This window comes from Culicoides brevitarsis, chromosome 2 (genome assembly GCF_036172545.1).
Source record: "Culicoides brevitarsis isolate CSIRO-B50_1 chromosome 2, AGI_CSIRO_Cbre_v1, whole genome shotgun sequence".
In the NCBI taxonomy this organism is placed as follows: domain Eukaryota; kingdom Metazoa; phylum Arthropoda; class Insecta; order Diptera; family Ceratopogonidae; genus Culicoides; species Culicoides brevitarsis.
Window position 1 is genome coordinate 27,384,247 of NC_087086.1, and position 20,722 is coordinate 27,404,968.

The 20,722-nt window shown below is 31.0% G+C and overlaps 3 protein-coding genes across 3 annotated transcripts in view; 1 reads left to right on the forward strand and 2 right to left on the reverse strand.

The window, feature by feature from the left end:
• Nucleotides 1-682: 682 nt before the first annotated feature.
• LOC134828863 (putative fatty acyl-CoA reductase CG8306) lies at nucleotides 683-2,718 on the reverse strand. The gene is made up of 7 exons (XM_063841851.1): nucleotides 2,618-2,718; nucleotides 2,475-2,568; nucleotides 1,908-2,418; nucleotides 1,655-1,847; nucleotides 1,148-1,390; nucleotides 847-1,092; nucleotides 683-791 (listed from the first exon to the last, which is right to left on the reverse strand). Exons 1-7 carry the CDS (start codon nucleotides 2,716-2,718, stop codon nucleotides 683-685), a joined length of 1,497 nt encoding a protein of 498 aa, XP_063697921.1.
• Nucleotides 2,719-2,973: 255 nt separating this feature from the next.
• Nucleotides 2,974-5,490, reverse strand: LOC134828864 (putative fatty acyl-CoA reductase CG5065). Its single transcript, XM_063841852.1, has 7 exons — nucleotides 5,390-5,490; nucleotides 5,238-5,331; nucleotides 4,590-5,100; nucleotides 4,344-4,536; nucleotides 3,480-3,722; nucleotides 3,169-3,426; nucleotides 2,974-3,111 (listed from the first exon to the last, which is right to left on the reverse strand). The coding sequence occupies exons 1-7, from the start codon at nucleotides 5,488-5,490 to the stop codon at nucleotides 3,003-3,005; spliced, it is 1,509 nt and encodes a 502-aa protein (XP_063697922.1). The 3' UTR covers nucleotides 2,974-3,002.
• Nucleotides 5,491-12,375: 6,885 nt separating this feature from the next.
• LOC134832709 (uncharacterized) overlaps nucleotides 12,376-20,722 on the forward strand; it is a 30,215-nt gene continuing 21,868 nt past the window's right edge. The window contains exon 1 of the mRNA XM_063846828.1: nucleotides 12,376-12,579. The gene's annotated coding sequence lies outside the window, so the exon portion shown is untranslated. The remainder of the gene's footprint in view (nucleotides 12,580-20,722) is intronic.

Below are 20,722 nucleotides of genomic sequence, written 5' to 3' on the forward strand. Positions count from 1 at the left end.
CCAGTTTTAAGCCTAAAATTGATTAAATATTCATTCTAAAGTTCATTTCTGTTCATATTTGGTCGATATTTGATGAAACAAAAAAATCAGAGTTTGGAGGTCATTTTTGGAGTCATTTTTTGACCAGTTTTAAGCCTAAAATTGATTAAATATTCTAAAGTTCATTTCTGTTCATATTTGGTCGATATTTGACGAAACAAAAAAATCAGAGTTTGGAGGTTCAAACTCTGATTTTTTTTACAAGTCATTTTTTGACCAGTTTTAAGCCTAAAATTGATTAAATATTCATTCTAAAGTTCATTTCTGTTCATATTGGGTCGATATTTGATGAAACAAAAAAATCAGAGTTTGGAGGTTCAAACTCTGATTTTTTTTACAAGTCATTTTTTGACCAGTTTTAAGCCTAAAATTGATTAAATATTCATTCTAAAGTTCATTTCTGTTCATATTGGGTCGATTTTTAGAGTTTGGAGGTTCAAACTCTGAAAAAAATTTTACCTTTTAGTTTTCGTCTCTCGTGAAAAAAATTAGACAACAGAAATATTTTCTTCTCAGTATGAGGCAGGAACGATAAAATTTTATACAGATGAAATCATAGCCTTTAATTTTAAAAAATCTTTTTTTATTTCAAATTTTACAACTGAAATGTCGAAAATAAAACAAATTGAATGAAATTGACAAATCAATCACTCCACGAGTATCCAAACACCATTCGCATCATCAATCCTCCGATGAAGTAAATGATGAACATCATGAAAGTTGTTTTGCAGAACTTGTCGGCAAACCACATGCTGAATAATAATTTATTTTTAGTAAAATTTTTTTTCAAAAAATCACATGACTCACATCTTCAGGTGTCTCCTTGCACTTGAAATCGTATCATCCGTTTCTTTCAAGACGTAAAAACGCCCTGCTCGAATACAATTGTAAAAATATCCCTCAAATTCGGCTTTTTTATGGCTCATTTTGAATTTTTCCCGTTCTGCTACAGTTAATTTAGCTTCCAAGGATCGGAGATTTGTATTGTCAAAATCCCAGGAGCGGGTTAAAAAGTACTGGAACGCTTGATTCAGCTTATGGGCATGTTCTAATCTGTATTTTTGAGTCATGAGAATGGAAATTCAGGTAAATACGCATGAAAACTTACATTGGACGATATCCCAAAACTTGTAGGATGGAATCTAGGACATATGCTGGAACCATGTGAAACAATAAATTTTCAATCTCGAATTGCGTTCGGGAGTTTGTCAACGAGATATGAGGATACCAGATGGCGCCGCTCAAAGGAAGTTGTTTCAACAGTATTTTCAGTGCCATTGGTAAAAGTTCTGTCCATGTCCAATTATTTTCTGGAGCATTTACTATATTCCAAATGCGTTTTGAGTGATCCCTAAATGAAAAAAAAAAATATAAAATCGAGTTAGGCCGCTCCAAATTTTTTTTTTTGAATTTTTTGTCCCAAGCCCATTTTTAAAAGTCAATGGGACAAAATAAAAAAAAAAACAAAAATTTCATCAAAATTGATCGTTTTTTGGTCTTTTTTCAAAATTTATCAAAAAAAATTTTTTTAAACGAAAAAAATTTCAAATTTTTTTAAGGAAAAATTTAAAATAAATTTGTAGCGGCCTTAAAAATTCAAGAAAAAAAATCTTACTTATTAGCAACAAAGTTCCAAGTACTCGTGATGATACCGTTAACAGCCAGATCGACCGCATACATGTTCATATATCCATGTGGATCGCAATGCACTGTCCGAAGAACACCTTTTCCAGTTAAAACTACCATTCCAACGGGTCCATTGATGTTATCTGTCCATCCAGGAATCGGCTCTTTCCAACAAGAAATCACTTGAAAAACCAAAATTCATGAAAAAATTCAACTTTAATTCACTAAAAATGAAAACTTACGCAGTGACAATCGGTAAATAACAATCGGAAGGTCTTTCATGGACTCAACTACGATAGATTCGGAACAAGATTTCGTAAAAACGTACGAATTGGGATATTTTCCCAACATTTTCGGCGTATTTTTCTCAATAACGTCATCTTCTAACAACTCACAATTAGCAATGAGTTTATACGGGTCAGTTGGTGGCGGATACTCCTTTTCCAGCAACAATTTCTCATTCAGGTGACAATAAGCCGTTCCCATGTAACCAAAAAAATCTAATTTTTTGCACTCTTTTGCCAGGTCGATCATCAATTTCGTGCCTCGAGTATTCAGAAGAGCAGCTCGCTTCAAGGGCTCATCAAAACGAATCGTCGCAGCACAATGATAGATGATATTTACGTTATTAGCGACGAGCTCACGATCCGCCTTGGACATTCCCAGCTCGAGTAAAGAGCAATCTCCAGGAATTACGCGCACTTTTTTCATCATGTAATCCAATCCACGTTCCTTTTTGACAACATCGAATAACTAAAAAGACCAAAAATTGTTGAAAATGCTTCAAATGTGAAAAAATTAAAACTTACGGGAGATTGAAAAAAATTTGGAATCCGTTCTTGAGGATTAACGCCCTTTTTTGCTCGAACAAGCATCCAAATTCCACTCAAATTGGGCATGCATCTTCAAGAAAAAAGTTAAAATTTATGTAAAATCAGGAAAATTTTCTTACCTGAGAAGTTTTTCGATCAAAACTTTTCCGACGAACCCCGTGCCACCTGTCAAAAATATAATTTTCCCATCAAAAGTGGATGTTATGCGATCATCCGACATTTTTATTCAAATTTTTAACGCGATTTGAACTAATACGATCTTCACCTGTTGGTGTCTCAAATCAAAATACCACAAAAATGCAAAAATAATCGAATTCGCATTGACTATTGTCATCGAAAACTAGTTATAAAACCACCCGGTAGACATAAAACTGGATTTTTTGGCAATTTTATTGGATAGACATGCAAAAACAGTATTTTTTTGAATAAATTTTACTTTTATTTACAAAATATAAAAATAAAAAAAAGCTGTACACCGCCAAGTTTGTCACCGTAGTTACGTCATTAATCGTTCCACGAGTATCCAAACAACATTCGCATGATCCATCCTCCGACGAAGTAAATCATCAACAGCATGAAAGTTGTCTTGCAAAACTTGTCGACGAACCACATGCTAAAAAAAAACAAAAAAATTTTAGTCGGGATTCCGTTCAAAAATCACATGACTCACATTTTCATGTGTCTCCGTGCCGCTGGAATTGTGTCGTCTGTTTCTTTCAAGATGAATAAACGCGCCGCCCGCACGCAATTTAAGAAATATTCCTGTATATCGACGTTATGACCATCAATTTTGTATTTGGCAGTCTCTTCCTCGGTCAACTTGGCTCTCAAATAAAGGACATTTTTATTGTCAAAGTCCCAAACGTGGTTCGTGTAATACTCGAAGACCTCAAAACCGTTCTGGATGCGGGTTTGGACGCGTTTCAAGCTGATTTTGAAGAGAGATTAGATAGAAATTTAGTAAAAATTGTGAAAACTTACACTGGAGGATATCCCAAGACGAAGAGAAGGGCATCGATAATGTACGCAGGCACCCAATGATACAAGAAACACGCGATATTGTGATGTAATCGGGAGCTTTTCATCGAGCCACCGGGATACCAAAGCACTCCGTTCAGTGGAAGTTTGTTTTTGACAATCCAACGTCCCAAATCAACAATTTCCTGCCATGATAATTTAATTTCTGCTGAACTAACCATGTGCCAGATGCGTTTCGAGTGGTCTCTGAATAGTGAAATTTTGAAAAAAATTAAATTAAAATTAAAATTTAGGCCGGTCCAAATTTTTTTCTATGTTTTTGTCCTATGCCTCGTTTCAAAAGTCGTAAATCCAATGGGGCAAAATTAAAAAAAAAATTGAAAATTTCATCAAAATTTACCGTTTTTTGGTCTTTTTTCATATTTTTTCAAGAAATTTTTAAAAATTTAAAAAAAAATAATTTTTAAAAATTTTTGTATTGAAAAACGAAATTCATCATGAATTTTCTTAATTAAAATTATTTTCAAAAAATTATTTTTCAAAATTTTTTGAGAGTTATTTTTATGAAATTTTTTTGTTTAAATTTTTAACTTAAAACACTCTGAGATCAATTGAAAATTATCGAATGGCAATGTAAATATCATATTTGACTTCATTACAAAAACAACTTTGTTTTCAAAAAATTTGAAAATTTTTCCTTTTTTAAAAATTTGACCAAAAATTGTTTAAATTTTGTCATTTTGAATGAAAAAATATTTCAAAACTTTTTTTTTATTTTGCCCCCCATACTTTGAAAAAAATTTTTTTTAGGACAAAAACATCGAAAAAAAATTTCCAACGATCTTAGACATGAAAAAAAGTTCATACTTGTTGCCGATAAAGTTCCAAGTACTCGTAATGATGCCATTAACTGCCAAATCTACCGGTAAAAAGTCACCGTATCCATCTTGTTTGCAATACATCGTTCGAATAACACCTTTTCCAGCTCCAATTAACAATCCAGTAGGTCCATTAATGTTATCTGTCCATCCGGGAATCGGTTCGTTCCAACATGGAATGACTAAAAAACAAAAATTTTAATCATTTATTCCATCGTGCTTTGGAAAAACTTACTAATTGATGGCCGATAAACGACACTCGGGATGTCTTTCATCGATTCCATGACCAATGACTCCGACAATGCCTTCGTAAAGGCATACGTGTTCGGAATATCACCCAAAATCTTTGGTGTGATGCTGTCAATGACGTCGTCATCTAACCATTCACAGGCGGAAATAACTTTATACGGGTCAGTTGGTGGCGGATACTCCTTTTCCAGCAACAATTTCTCATTCAGGTGACAATAAGCCGTTCCCATGTAACCGAAAAATTCTAATTTTTTGCACTCTTTTGCCAGGTCGATCATCAATTTAGTGCCTCGAGTATTCAGAAGAGCAGCTCGCTTCAAGGGCTCATCAAAACGAATCGTCGCAGCACAATGATAGATGATATTTACGTTATTGGCGACGAGCTCACGATCCTCCTTGGACATTCCTAGTTCCAATAATGAACAATCTCCAGGTATCGCACGAACTTTTTTCATCATATAATCCAAGCCACGTTCCTTTTTGACAGAGTCAAAAATCTAAAAAGAGAAAAAATTAGAAAATCTATTTCCTTTTAATCCAAACCAAGCATAAAAAATAATTTACAGGAAATTGTCGTCAAAAAACGTTAAAACTGCATTTTTTCTTCGAAATGTGGTAAAAATGAAAAACTTACGACATTTTGAAAAATCACTGGAAGTCGTTCTTGTGGATCAATTCCCTTTTTTGTCCGTACAAGCAGCCAAATGCCACCCAAATTCGGCATACATCTTTGAAAAAAATCTAAAAATTAATTCAAACTCAAGATTTCCGCCTAAAATCTCTTACCTCAAAAACTTTTCGATGATGACTTTGCCCAAAAATCCACTACCACCGGTTAAAAATATGATTTTTCCATCGAATGACGGAGTTATTCGATCTCCTGACATCTTTCTGAAAATTGTATCTAAAGATAATGAGTTCTAATAGATCTTTTTTCTAGAAAAAAGTTAAGAATCGATGCGATAAACAAGCAAAGCAATCAAGAAAATCGATTTGAACTCAACTTTAATCTCAATAAAATAACGAAACTAGGTCCAAAGCTCAGTGCTCGACCTGATTTTCTACCGAAATTCATGAACGTTCAAAACAAAACAAAATATTACTTCATACCGTTCCCCACTAAAAGTTCAAGGTATGATTCACGTGTCTCGTTTTTTTTTTGTTCAATCAAGTTACAATCAATCTCTTTTTTCTGCGTGGTCCATGCACGTCAACAAAAATTTCCCTCCCTTAAAAAAATTCAAAAAAGTGCGTTGAAGATCAAGTGTATCAACCAACTTTCTGTTGTTGTTGTTATTGCTTTTTTTGGTATGTTTAATCAAAAAATCATAAAAAAATAAATAAATATTGAAATACTGAATTACGTTTCATTGCGTTAATATGTTGCAAACAAGGAAAACGAAAAAACAAAAAAAAATGTTTAAAATGATAAACATAAATTTAATTGTAGCAAAATTTGTAAATAACTGTAATTAAAAGAGAAATCTTGCTAACGAAAAAAATGCATTACAAGAATTTTCGTTTTTAATTTGTTTTAAAAATGATTAATTTGCATTTTTATCGTCGAGACTTTGAGTGATGATGATATTAAATAAGTTGTTACTCATAAAAGACATAATAAGATACAAGATCTACCATGCAATAAATTGAAAACAATGTTGAGTAACTTTTCGTATAAAGTTGAGAATTGATTGCAATTTTTTTTTGCTGCATAGTGCATACTTGGAGGTTAAACCGGTCTTTAAGCTTCTTGTGCAATTTTTAGATCAATTATCTGGCATATGAGAGGTTAGAAAGGTCTAATATGCAGAACTTAGATATATTTTTGAATATTGACAGTGCATTGTATAAAATTGTTGTCGATTTTGGATTATTAAAAATACGTTGGTAAGGAAATTTCTCAAAATAATTTTCCAAAAATTTCAATTACTTTCAGGAAAAAACTTTAAAAGTAGTAGTACGAAACACTACCTTACGACCTTCTAAGGAGGCTTTAATGGAGAAGGAAAAGATCCAGAAGACCATCGAGATGTTTGCCGACCAAAAGCAAGATGGATCGATATCCTCCAAGCCGATCTGAGGGCGCTAAATGTGAGAAATTGGACAGTTGTAGCCCAAAATTGATCCAAATGCGATAATATTCTTCAACAGACCAAGTACTGGCTTTAAGGTCAGTGAAGAAAAGAAAGTAAGAAGAAGATTGGAGACTACCGAGCCACTTTGCAAGAAGGACGTATCTTACGGATTGAAAAGGTTTGAGAACAATCCCATAAAATTTCAATAGAATTATATCAACAGCTTAAAAAGGATTTTTGAATTAAAAGAGGTCAATTTAACCCTCTTTGAAATTACATACCCTCAACCCCAAAAAATTAACTCCTCAAGAGGTTGATTTGATCTTTGTTAAGATTTGTTTGCCTTTGTTAATAAATTCCTCAAAAAACGATTAAATTAACCTCTTGAAGGGGTTTACTTTTTGATCTGTTTATGAGGATAAAAGGATAAGATCGATCATCAACCGACAAGAAATTTGAGCCACGAGCGCTTCTTTGAGCTGAGACAATGTGATAGTGAGTTTGCTGGATCAGAGATTTTTTATAAATATGCTTATCCTTTAATCGTTTTAGTAGCGTGTATTCAAACAAAAGGCCCAAATAATATAAGACTGATACGACTTGTATTGCCGAAGTAAATAAAATTAAGAACTAAGATCGATCCCTTCAGTGGTTAATTTAACTCAAAAGGTCCTTTATGGGTCAGTCTCATACCTTCTCAGTCCATAAGGAAGAACTCATTTTATTCCAAAGGATTATACATATATGTACATTAAAATGAAATGGGTCGACCCATCGACCAACTCGTTCAAGTTTTCAGACGACCTAAAGCTTCTTGTTTAACATCTACAAAAGATGAACCCATCGTAAAAGTAAAAATCCAAGAAGCTATTTTATTCTTCTTGAGACAAAATCCTTCCTAAAATCCTCAGAAATGGTCTCCGAAACTATTACAATACAATAATGTTTTATTCCTTCGAACTAATTTACATGAGATGACTATACTTAAGTTACATAACGGCGACACTTAATTTATTACCACAGACAGAAAACATTGGAATTTAAATAAAAAAGCATATAATAAAATTAAGTAAAGGTCCTTTATGGGTCAGTCTCATACCTTCTCAGTCCATAAGGAAGAACTCATTTTATTTTAAAGGATTATACGTATACATTTAAATGAAATGGGTCATAATTTTATAAACCTTTAAAGAGACTCTACATAGGCACAGATTTTAACAATAAAGGATATCACAATAAATAGAATACTACGAAACTATTGAAACTCTGAACTGATATAATGATGATTCCAAGTTTATCTCCATCACAGCCTATTTAATTTATGGTTTCTCGCTGATAAATTTACAAAATATTTTTAAAAGAATCTCGGGTTTCATAAGAACCATAATTTCGCCTTCGAAATCCATGAAGCGTTAAAAATATCATTGTTGCATTTTATTGCATTATTCAATTAAAAACAAAATAATAAAAGTTTCTAATTCTTTTCAATCAATTAAAAAAATTATTGATTTCACAAAAAAATATCACTTTGCAAAAAAAAAATGCACGATAGAATCTACACTAAACCTGCAAATTAAAAACCCCAAGAAGTGTGTCAAATTATGTAAGAGTCCGACTCATATGTGCATTTATTGTGTCATTAAACCATGTTTTGAGACGCTATATCGGCGCAGTGCACAAAAATATTTTGCGGAAAAATCAACGTTGAACCGACGATGCATACAAAACTGGAATTGTGTACGCGCCTTGTTGCATTACTTATTACTGCCGTCTACCTACAATATATTTCGTGAGCAATGCAAGTTAATGCAGAAAAAAAAGTGCAATGCCTTTAGATCTTTTTTGCAAGTGCTTAAAAACAAAACGTGATTCGGATTATGAAATCGCATGTAAATTTGTTTGCGAAATAGTCCGATGGAGACAAAATTTATGTTTTCTATGGAAATAATTGGACAGAAATGTTGTTCTTGTTATTTAATTCAGAATTCAGAAATTAATTGGAGACATTAAAAATTAATTCCAACCACGGATCAGCGTAAATCCGGAAAAAAATCGTTTGACTTGTCTTTGACCCAGAGCAAGTCGTTAATTGCAAGCCACACATGCACGGAACTTTCACTTATTATTTATTGTATTATTCTCCATTCAAGTGCAAGTAGTGCTCATCATCGTCGGCGAGTTTTTTTTTACCACAGACAAAAAAACTCACATCAATAATTATTGTGCACTTGTACTTGGAATGTTTTCAAATATTAACAAGCCTCGTATGTGTATTTTATATAATTTTTTTAATTTTCAAATATGTTAGGAAATACTTGGAAAAAAACTAAAATATTTTGTAATCCTCTAACTCGACATAATTTGGATAAATATTTGTCTTGAATTGCTTTGTTTAATTTTTTTTTTGATAAATTTCTCTTTGAAATTTATTTTTCAAACTTATTTAAACTCACTTTTTTAATTTTTTTCTTGAATATTTTTTAAAAATTCAATTTTTCACTATTTTTTTATGTCTTTACCGATCAAGAGTTTAAACAAAACTGAATTCACGTAAAGTTGAGCCAAATAATTGTACTTTTTTATTCGCAGTTGTTGTTCATTTACCAGCGATCGCAGCTAAGTACGGGTATGATCATGAACCATGCGAGCCATAATTACACGTGTAAGACGATGACGATCGGAAAATCAGCTGTGAAGTTTTTTGTAAGTTTTTTTTTTTTTAAATAAGAGTAGAGTACGACAAGATGACGTTGGTTCATTCACGTATGCGCAATATGAATGAAATTGAGATTTAGAGTAAAATTTGTCTGTCTCATGTGTAATTATTGATAATTTTTGTGTAACGGAAGATTTTAATGATTGGTGTTGGTCATGACGACATCTTTATCCTGAATTTCTCTTGTATAAAAAGGGATTTTCTGTTGAAATTTGCAATCAGTTCATTTTTAAACTTTTAAAAATCAACATCGAACAAAAAAAAAATTAAATTTAAAATGTCTCATCAAATAAAATTCCTGCTTTTGGTCTCGATTGTGCTTTGTTGGTACATGAAAGCGTCTTCAGCATCAGCTTCTTCTGAGACCGAGACAACTGCCAACAATCCCAACACTTTTTACGATACCTCAGCTAATGACCTTCCCGCTGCCCGTCGAAACTCAGATCGAGCTTTGTTCCGTTTGGGTCGTTCTAATCCCCAATTCCGGCTTGGAAGACGTTCTAGCGACGACACGAGATACGGAGAACATGGCGATGGATTTATTCGATTTGGAAAACGTTCGCCGCAATTCTTGGCTGTCGATGGAGACGCCTTGGGAGACTCGCCAGCAAGATATCGACATTGGCCATTTGTTGTGGAGGAAGAACAGGACGACCAAGATGTGAATGATAGTTTTTTGCGTCTTGGACGAGCTAATGGGTTCATTCGATTGGGAAGATCTGTGAGCAAAGAACAAATTTAAATTCGTTTTTGTTCAACGACTGTCAAAAAATAGAGAGAAATGTGCAAAAAAGCATAAATTTATGTAAAAATATGAAAAATATTAATTAAAGTTCTATATAATATTTGAGAAGAAACAAAAAAAAAGCATTTTTTGGGGAAATTAAACAAATAAATAAAAATTTTAAATAAAATCGCGCAATTCATGTTCATGAAAGAGAAATCGAAATGGGGCGCCATCTATTATCTCGATCAAAAATTACAGCTGATCGTTCAATTTTTCAATCCATTGTTCATAAATTTTATTTTTGTTCACTGTTTATAATTTAAAAATACTTCCGCAGTCCATTTAATTCTATTTTAGTATAAAATTTCCAAGAAATTTCAAAATAATTTTTTTTTTCTAAGAAAAAATTTTCTAACCTTAAAAAAATGGAACATCTTTTATCAAATTAATGACTCATCCGAGAGAAATTTCATTCATCAGAATTTAATTCAAGTCAGGTGCTAATAGTTCCGTTTTACCTATTTTTGTCTATTCTCTTTTAATGAACGTACGTGGGTGGCGTTCAATCACATTTTACTGGAACAACTGGAAATTATTTCAAAATATGACGCAATATAAGGAATTTAGGTCTTTTTCTTATCTAAATAATTGTAAAGATTTTTGTTTACTTTTTCTAAAAATACTAAATTCCTATTAAAGTCACCTTTCTACGTTTTTTTTTAAATGATGAATGACGACGAGTCACTCCGCTTATCAAAGTCAATATGATTGTGCAAAGAGATAATAAAGTTTGACAAGTGACGAGTAAAAAATCTATTCTATCACAGCTGGATTTCATGTATTTTTGACGAAACAGAGTTCAAACAACAATAATTCATACGAAAATTACCTGCAGAGCGTTTTTTCGTGCATTCTTCCATTGTGCGTTCTTTACTTTACTTCTTTACCTTTTTTGTACGTTTCAATTGTTTTGTGTACGTTTCTAAGGCAAATATTTGACATCAAGAAACACACTCAGGAGGATTAAAAGAAGTTTTTTTTGTATGTTGCACAAAAATTGAGTATTATATGAGTGGACAAGTGTAGCAGCTAGACAACGAAGGTGAGTATTGCGGAGGAATCCAGAAGCAGAGAGAAAGAAAGATAAGTGACTTAAACATGTGTTTGGGTAATGGTGTGCGTGAGTGGAATTACTAGATGAAGCTCTGGATATGTTTTTTGAGGTAAGTATTTGAAGTAGTTGTAGAATTAAATTTTATTTTTTTTACATTAACAGTTTCGAGAAATTCACAGAGACAAAAATCATAAGGATTTTATTTTAGAAGTTCCACAACTATCGTAAATTATCTTAGAATCGATACGAAGTTCTTCAAAGATAATTATTGCTGAAAATCTAGTCTAGTCAAACACAAAATTTACTATAGGAAGAATTTTTCAACTTGGAACAAGATTCAAAGGACATAATAAACAACTACTTATCATATCAACTAATAGTCTAACCATATGACTACTTCCAAAGTCGTCCTTCTCATGTTGAAGTCAAAAGATCGTCTTCGGTTAGTCAAATGACATTCGAACTATCAAGGAACCACACTACAACATCTGACTTTCATGAGCTTCTCGGATTCAAAGTAGGTGACCACAATTCCTGTTCAAACCCAGCAATGGAAAAAAATGGTCTATCGGGTGATGACGGAACGATTTTCTTTATAACAGTTTACAGGATTTGTTCGACATGGAACTTCCTGAGACTTTATTTCGACAAAATGATGAGATTCAAAATAGAATCTACTGAGTAGATTCAAACGAGACATTTCAAAATCTACCAACACCATACAATTCTGAACAATTCTGTAAAAAACCTTAAATCAGCTCTCGATACTTAAACAAAATGACCAATTTGTAACCTATGAAATTTATGATAACTCAAAAACTAAATTTTAAAACAAAAAGTTGATAATAATTCATGACGAGAAACCTTTAACGCCATTGCATCACTTTAAAATAGAGAAAGCTCCCTTGCAATGAATAAATAGCACGAGTCCATTACTTTTTCTCAAAATTTACTAAAACTTATATGCACGATCACCACTACACCCGCATCGTCGATCATCACTCACATTCATAACAATCATTCCATTCATACTCGATGCCCATTCATTCTGCCCCTTGAATGTATTGGAGACTCTCTCGCTTTGCAGCCCGTAAAAATATTACCGTATTCACAGCAATTGTCTCAGAACGAGTTACGAATTGAATACGAACGGATCATAGAAATTTTGAAAATTTGCGCACGCGGCTTACATTAAAAAGAAGACATAGTCTATACGACGCGACGTGACATACGACTTGTGTGCATACACTAACATAAAAAAAAGTGTTTTAATTTCAACAATAAAGTGACTTTTATCACTTTATTTAAACAACCATTATTTTGAACAAAAAGCAAAGCAAAGAGGTAAATAAAAATAAAAAAAAAATTAAAAGTGAAGCTATAAAAGTGCACGACGTCTCGATCATCACAATTTGAATCGATCATCAGTCAAATATTGAGAATTTGAAGTAGAAAAAGTGCCTAAATTTGATAAAAAAAAAAAAAAAATCATTAAAATTCAACAGGTGTGCGATCATGCTTTAAATGCAATTGATATGTTTTTGTTAAAATTCTAAAATATTATTTTGAATGTGCAAATTACAAATTAAATTGAGGAAGTCTCCAAATACGAAAATTCGTGTAAACAAAAAGTAGTACGATGCGTTGATGTCATCATCACGGTCACCTTAAAAATCCCTCGAACTGGAATTTTTTTCTCGTAGGGAGTCGTAAGTCCACAAAAGCTAAAAAAAATAATCTGAGGAAATAAAAATCAGGTCATATGATTCTTTTCCGCTCCTTCCTCGTCGCCAATTTATTTATTGCATGAATAAAGAAATTTTTTTCGTCATAATTGACATCATCAATACTTACTTGTACCTGGGCAACTCACCTTGAGTTGTCGATACACGGACAACAAAAAAAACTTTTTTTTTTACATAAAAAACATTTCATGCAAGGATGCGTTTTAGGGGTCACTTTTGCATGGTGTTTACTTGTTCAGTGTTAACGGTGCGTTTCGCTGCCAAGACACACTTCAACGCCGCTCTCTCGCCAAAAAAAAATCGCAATATTAACAAAATCGAGCAACTGGTGCGCCATCTTGAATATATTGGTGTTGCTTTGTAAACTATTTGAGTCACTCAGCTCAGTTGTGTAGCTGTATGTGACTTAAATCACCTGTCTCTGTTGCACTTTTGGCTTTTTTGTGTTTTGTTTCGCTCTGTTTCTTTGAGCGATCGAGTGGGAGTCACTCAATATTTTACTCGAAACTAGCTAGATAGAAGATAGATGGATGTCTGGAGGCTCTCTCGTAACAAAAACACGATTTGTTAGTCAGTTGCTGCAAGATAAGATTAAATTTTATGATAAAGTTACTCAGCCCGTTTCACGAGAAAAAGAAAATGATCGCTAATTGAATGTGCAAGCGATCGAGGATAATTGGTGGTTTCCAAGCTTCCTGTGTGGCCAAATAATGACTTAATGCAACGTAAGTCGAGCAAGGAAACCTGGCTCCTCGCTTGTCTTCTAACAATATTTGCCACTTCACAAATTATTGAAATTCATAAAAAAAACATTTTTTTAAGTATTTAATGTACACAAAAAAAAACATAAAACTGGCCAAATACAACTTATAAATTAACATATTTTAAATTAAAATGTTGTGTGTAATCCATTTGAAACCAGTTAGATACTAAATAGCTGAAGAGTGGCATGGAGTAGGCGACATGGAAACATTTAACGGCCTTGTAGTGGATTTAGATTTTTATTGTTAAAGAATTTTCAAAGCTCTTAAAGAGTTGAGAGACCTTTAAGACTTTTGAAAATTCTTTAAAAAAAAATCAGTGGAAGTAATTTTTGTGCAAAAGAGACCACCAGAGCGAAAGTTTGTCTTGTCAAAGGAACTAAAAGTTAAATTTTTAAGTGTTTTGTCGCCATTGAAGCATTTAAAGATCACATTAAGACGATTTTTATGGGATTTTTTTTTTGTTGTCTATTTATAATTTTTGTCTTTAATGATCTTTAATGCTTCTTAAATTTGAATGTCAAAAAGTAATTTCCACTCTATTGAAGATTTTTTTTTTTTTGAGAGGCATTAAATAATGCAAGTTGAATATCTTCATAATTTTCATTTTCGGAGTAAATTTTCTTTAAATTATGAGAAAAATTAATTGACTCAAAAATTATTTGATTCTCCGATTTTTAATAAAAAAAAAATTAATGAGTAAAAAAATCATATTTAGTATTGAAGTATAAATTGAAAAATTTTTAAAAATTAAAATTAATTTAGTATTAAAATTTTTATTATTAAAAGAAACATTAAAAGTGTTCAAAAAATTAATTGTAATTTTTTTATTTAATTATATTATATTTTAATTTTTATTAATTAATTTAATTTTTTTATTTAATTTAATTTTAATTTTATTAAAAAATATTTTTTATTTGATTAAAAATTAATTAATTAAATCAATTAAAAATTAATAATAAATAAATTATTTAATTTAATTTTCTTAAAATTACAATTTTAAAGATATTTTTAAGGTAATTTTCTATAAAATTACAATTTTTTATTTTTAATTAATAATTTAAATTAAATAAAATTAATCAAATTGAAATTAAAAAATAAAAATTAAAAATTAATTAAAATAAATTAAATTCAATTAAGTTAATTTAAAATTAAATCTATAGAAAATTTTTCAATAAAAAATATAAAAATTTTAGGATTTTTTCAAAATTTGTAAAAAAATTTAATAATTTTCTTTCAAACCCTAAACAATTTAATCAAATTTTCACCTTTGACAACAACATTTCAAACAGAAATTAAAAAAAAAAATTATCAAGTAAACTCTATAAAATTCACACAATGACTCACAATTGTACAATATTCCACTAAAACACTGGAAAAAATTCATCGGAATCAAAATCAATGCCATTTTAATATTCATGTACTTTGCAACAGTTATTCATTAGCACTCTCAATAATTTTTTTCCCTTGAAACTTTGCTCTTTTTGCGCATTTTTATGTCCCTGCAACAGTCGCATCACGTAAAAGGCGCCATCGTCTTCAAACGTGCTGCTCGTTTTTTCGCCATAAATGTTTGCTTTGTATTAATTTATGCAGTGTGAAGTTGAAATATTTGTAATCGAAAGAGGCAATCAAGCGAAGCATTCCATAAAATCTCGCAAGTAACGTCAATATCGCATAATATAAAAAGTCAATAAAGAATTAAAGAGTTATTGAAGGGGACAAGCGCAAACAAGGAAGGCGTAACTTGGTGATTTGTGTGTTAATTAATTATTATCGTTCTACTTTTATGACAAATTTTCAAATTTATTACAAGGGATTTTGATATTTTTGCAATTTCAAATAAAAAAGCAGCACAATGAACAATTTATGAGCGAGCAAAAACAAAAACGAGACTTTTTTATCTTGTCAGATGATTTATTGAAGTGAATTAACAATTTGCAATAATATTTATTTCCATCTGCATTGAACGAGACTCTGGGGCATTGATTTTTTTTTTCTAAAATATTTCACGTTGTAAGTGTTTCAAAAGTAAATTGTGATTAATTTATAGTTTTAGTCGGTTATTTGCCTCTGTGTCGTTGCTGGAATGCGCATCTCCTGCATGAATATTTTTAGCGTCAGAACAACTCTGGTGGGCGTTTTAATTACAATCTTTGCCAGAATAATTATTTTTTTTGAGTTGTTGATCAACATCAGGCAAGCCAGCAAGAAGACAATGCAGTTTCAAATTACAGTCGACCCACTCTTTAAAAAGGAGATTGTTTGAGACGATATAAATATATTTTAATCGAAAAATTGTCGCCCTTAACGGAACTTTTTAACGTCGTTGCAGCAATTAAGTGATCCAGAAAATTCGAGCAGTGTGACATTTGATATTGTTATTATTATCGATGACGACTTGGCAGCTCGTTATTTGCCGAGTAAATAATGTGATTGGCGATAATATTTGTGATTTTCACATGAAAATGTCGAGTGAAGTTACATCATTTGATTGAAATTGTGATGTTTTTTGAGTCGTTTAAGAGCTTAAAAGACAAATTGAAGCTCAAATGAATTTTTAGAGAGCGTTTTTATTGCAAATTTTAGCTTTTAAAAATATATTATGATACAAAAATTATAATTTTTTTTTTTGACAAAAAATCTTAAATTAGTTTAGGATTTTAATAAAAATTAATTTTAATTTTAATTAAAAATTAATTAATTAAATAATTCAAAATTAATTTAAAAAATAATTAATTAAAAGAATTAAAATTAATAAAATAATTAATTTAATTTACATTAATTAAATTAAAATAAAATAAAAATTAATTTAAATTTAATAAAATTTTAATTAATTATTTTTGATAAAAAAAAAAATAATTTTCTGTCAATTTTTGTTAAAACTGTTTTTTTTCGAAAACTGATTTTTTGTTAAAACTTAAATCTTTAAAATTTTTGAAAAAAAATTTTTTTTTTAATTTTTGTTAATTTGTATTTAAGAAAAGCTATTTTAAAATTCATTAAATATATTTAAAATAAGAAGCTGGAATTCTTTGAATTTTATGACATTTTAAGCAAAGTTGCATCAGTTGGTAGGATTTGTGATAACTTTCGAGTCATTTGAGGGCTGAAACGTTAAAATTTAATTAAAAATTGTTATTCAAGAGCTATACTAAAACCAGAATTTTTGAAAAAAATCAATTTTCCGATAAAATTAGCTTAAATTACCTTTAGATAATTTCAAAAATTTTCAAAAACTGCACTTTTTTGATGAACTTTCGACTATTCGGACTCATAATAATTTTTTAAGAAGGCAAATGATACTTTTGAACTACAAAAATGAACTTCAATTATAAAATTTGATCACTTTTGAACATTTTTGATGAGACTCTTAGCAAAATTACATCAGAAGAGTTCTCAAGAGAGCCTAAAACTCTCAATTTTAAACCTAATTAAATGCTCGAACGTACAAAAAATCTTTTTCTCATCGAAAAATCTACTCACCAGAAACAACTTGAATCGATTCTTGCGTCACAAATACATAAATTAATAAAATTTGTCTCAAAATCGTTCCATAAAAAGATGTTAAACAGACAAATTATCATGAAATTGGATTTCTTTTGTTCATACATCGATCGATATTTGAATTCGCCTTCATTAGAATAACATTAATATGTTGATTTGCGGCGTCTAAAGTACAAACGGAGCATAAGAAAGACAAAAATTGCATTCCATCACCTTATTTAGCCCAAAAAATGGATCAATTACTCCCAAAACGGCACAAAAACGCTCCAAAACAGGCCTTCCAACGTATTTCCGCAACAAATTCTCCGAAAAATGTCAAAAAGCTTGTCACACATCGCCATCTAAACAAACAAAACAACGAAAATCTCTGTTTTAGCACTTCAATTCAAACAAAACTCAACGATTTACGTGATCATCTTGATTACACAACAAGCTCAAACAGTCAAGAAGCAAAAAAATTGAAGACGCGCATGTCAATACACTCGTCTCGGAATTTGCTGGATCATGTAAAAATATAAAAATTATTGTCAAGTACATCAAATTAGCTGCGACTTGAATTCCAATTAGTTAATTTTCTCGGAAACGGTTAAAATCGAAACTTGTTATCGTGCCGGGACTCAAACTAGAAGAAAAAAAAATTTTTTTTTAATGGAACTGAGTCATTTTCTCGTAAATCCAGTTCATTTACTGCTGACTTACCTGGATTAACTTGCTCCGAGTCACGTAAATATTTATCTTTGTCCCGCAGACAAAGAGCTTCGTTCGCTTAATCTTCAAGTGATAAGTCGCAATTTAGCGCAAACAGTAGAAAAAAGTCCAGATTTCGAATAAATTGCAATTCAAATGCGCTTTTTTTGTGTGTCGCGACACCAGAAACCGCAAAATGAACCATAATGGAGTGTAACGTGATCGCTGTTGTGGCCATTTTTTCCGTGAATTTATTGAATTTAGTTCAAATTCATCACATTGCCGCATTTTTATTGCCTGGAGTGCATTCGGTCGGAGAAGTGAACAAAAGATACGAGTGGCGAGCATTCCGTGCATATGATTTGCATGTTATTAAACGGTTTCTGTGGAAAAATTGAAGCGCACTTTGATATTTTTGCTTCAATTGTATTGTTTTGACGTGCCACAGCAGCGACAACGACGACAAATAAATGAAAACGAGAGATAAAAAATTAATTAATTTGATATGAATTTGAATTGTAAATGCACTTAGAAGCGACATGTGACAGAAAATGTTGCATTTTTGAGTGGATTACGGAGGAAAAAGCCTTCAAATGCTCCCGTTGCGCTTCCTGAAAGTCAATTGTGGGCGAATTTCTAAGGGGAAATGCCTTGAAACGGACCTTATCTCAGCTTTTTCTTTATTTTTGTACAAAGAAACATGAGAAATAAGTCGCTTTTGTGTGTTTTTGGACCGTCGCACGTAAAAACAAACAGCTATTTATACCTATTTTGAAAGAGTTGAGCAGATAAGATAAGAAAAGTCGAGAAAATATGAACAAAAATATGTGAATAGAGGTAAAAATATTTAGATCGAGGATGAATGTGGCTGGTTTTGTATTGAAACGTTGATAAAAATGCATTTTTGAAGCCATTTTTGCACGATTTGAAATTAATTTTAATATTTTTGAAGAGATTTTCAATCAAAAATGAGCTCAAAAGTAGATTTTTACTAAAAATTTGATTGAAAAAAGTAATTTTTTGTCATATTTCAACAATTTTTTGGAGTAAATCTTAAGAAAATGGGTCATTTTAGGTTTTCAATAAATAATAAGACTGAAAAACTTCTAATCCTTCACTATTTAAAAGTAAACAGAGGTCAAATATTATCTAATTTTCTTCAAAAAATTTAAAAAATATGAAAAAAAAATTTTTTTAATAAAAATTTTAGTAAAAATTTACTCTTTACTTCGTTTCTTGTTGAAAATTGCATGATTTAAGACTAATTTTTTAACAGAATCGAAGTAAAAACTAAAATTTTACTCAAAATTTGATTTAAAAAATTAAAGTTTTTGTCATAATTAGACAATTTTCTTGATAAAATTTAATTTTTTAGCTTAAAAATCAACATTTTGAGTTATAATCTCTTCCAAAAAATTCAAAATTAACTTCTAATTATGCTGCAACAGCTCCAAAAATGCATTTTTATTGATATTTTGATCCAATTTTACCACATCCAATGTTCAAAGTTAGTCAAAAGTCCATTTTGAGCTCTTTTTAGTACCCGGGCATTAACTTTAGTCGCTAAAAAAATATTAAAAACTACTTAAAATCCATATTTTCTCAGATAAAAATCACGCTTGAAGCCTTTTTCCAATAAATTTGCTTACCTGACCTTCTAAAAATGCATTCTCCGCCCACTTGACGTCATTCCGCTTCACTTAAGCCGGCATCCAAGCATCAATTAAACCGATTTTTATTCATCTGTCAATCAGTTGCCGACTAAAACACTCAGAATTGTTCAATCATTATCTTTTCAAAACAAAACGTTGCTCATTACGCCGACCGATATCGCTACAAAACGCTTACAAAACGATTTTTCAGCACTTGTGGATTTTTTCGCACGGCTAACTTGACCTCAACTGCTCACAATCGATCAGATTTTCCATCAAAGACGTCGTTTTTGTGTGAAAATAACATGCAACAAGCGCAGTGACACGAAAACTCCCAGGTTTTTTGCTTGTAACTATTAATTATTGTCATGAAATCGTTAAAAAGTAGCAGCAGCGACAACGACGACTACCTGTCTGTCGCGGTTTGCATCATCGCGCGGTCGCATGATTAAGTTACAAAGTCTCTTCTCGTCTAATGAGTTGTCAATTGAATTTGAATTGAATTGAATGAATTGACGAGACTTTGGACTTTTCGCGCGGAAATTTATTGGAAGTCAATTTCTGGGGCCGCGCCGGTAAATTAATGATATAACCCAATTAACGGGAATTTTGCAATTTTTGGACTTTGGACAATTTCTCGCCAGCTAATAAATCAAATTTAGTTGAATTTGGAGTGTCAACGCCAATTTTGATCAATGAACTTTATCAATTTTAATGGAAATTTTATTTATGGGAGCACGTCAGCGACAAACACGGACTTTGGAATCACGTTTTAGAAGTCAATTAGGCGAAATTGGTTCGATGAATCAATAATTGGAGGTGCATGCGAACTCTTTGAATAATGGAAATGAGATAAAAAGTGGACTTTGGTACTGGGAACTTCGATTTAGAGCGAATTTTAATGCGAAAATTCGTTTTTGACATCAAATTTTGTAAAAATTTTAAAGATTTTTATACAGAAAGTCGATTTTTAAGAAAAATTTACAAAAAATTAAAATAATTTAATTTAAAACTGGCTTTCAAAGGTACAAAATTGACTTTAAAAAATATTTTTTTGGCTTCTTTCCTATTTTTAAAGATTTTATATGTATTAAAATGAAAATATTAATATTTTAAATAAATATTTTAAAAAAAA

Excerpts from the sequence above, each read along its gene's own strand:
- LOC134828864 (XM_063841852.1), bottom strand. The coding sequence starts at position 5,490 with ATGTCAGGAGATCGAATAACTCCGTCATTCGATGGAAAAATCATATTT. Across the intron at positions 5,332-5,389 it reads ATCATCGAAAAGTTTTTGAG|ATGTATGCCGAATTTGGGTG; the intron begins GTAAGAGATTTT and ends TTTTTTTCAAAG. Across the intron at positions 4,537-4,589 it reads CGTTTATCGGCCATCAATTA|TCATTCCATGTTGGAACGAA; the intron begins GTAAGTTTTTCC and ends TTTGTTTTTTAG.
- LOC134828863 (XM_063841851.1), bottom strand. The coding sequence starts at position 2,718 with ATGTCGGATGATCGCATAACATCCACTTTTGATGGGAAAATTATATTT. Across the intron at positions 2,419-2,474 it reads CAAATTTTTTTCAATCTCCC|TTATTCGATGTTGTCAAAAA; the intron begins GTAAGTTTTAAT and ends TGGTCTTTTTAG. Across the intron at positions 1,093-1,147 it reads GTTTTGGGATATCGTCCAAT|ATTAGAACATGCCCATAAGC; the intron begins GTAAGTTTTCAT and ends TCAAAAATACAG.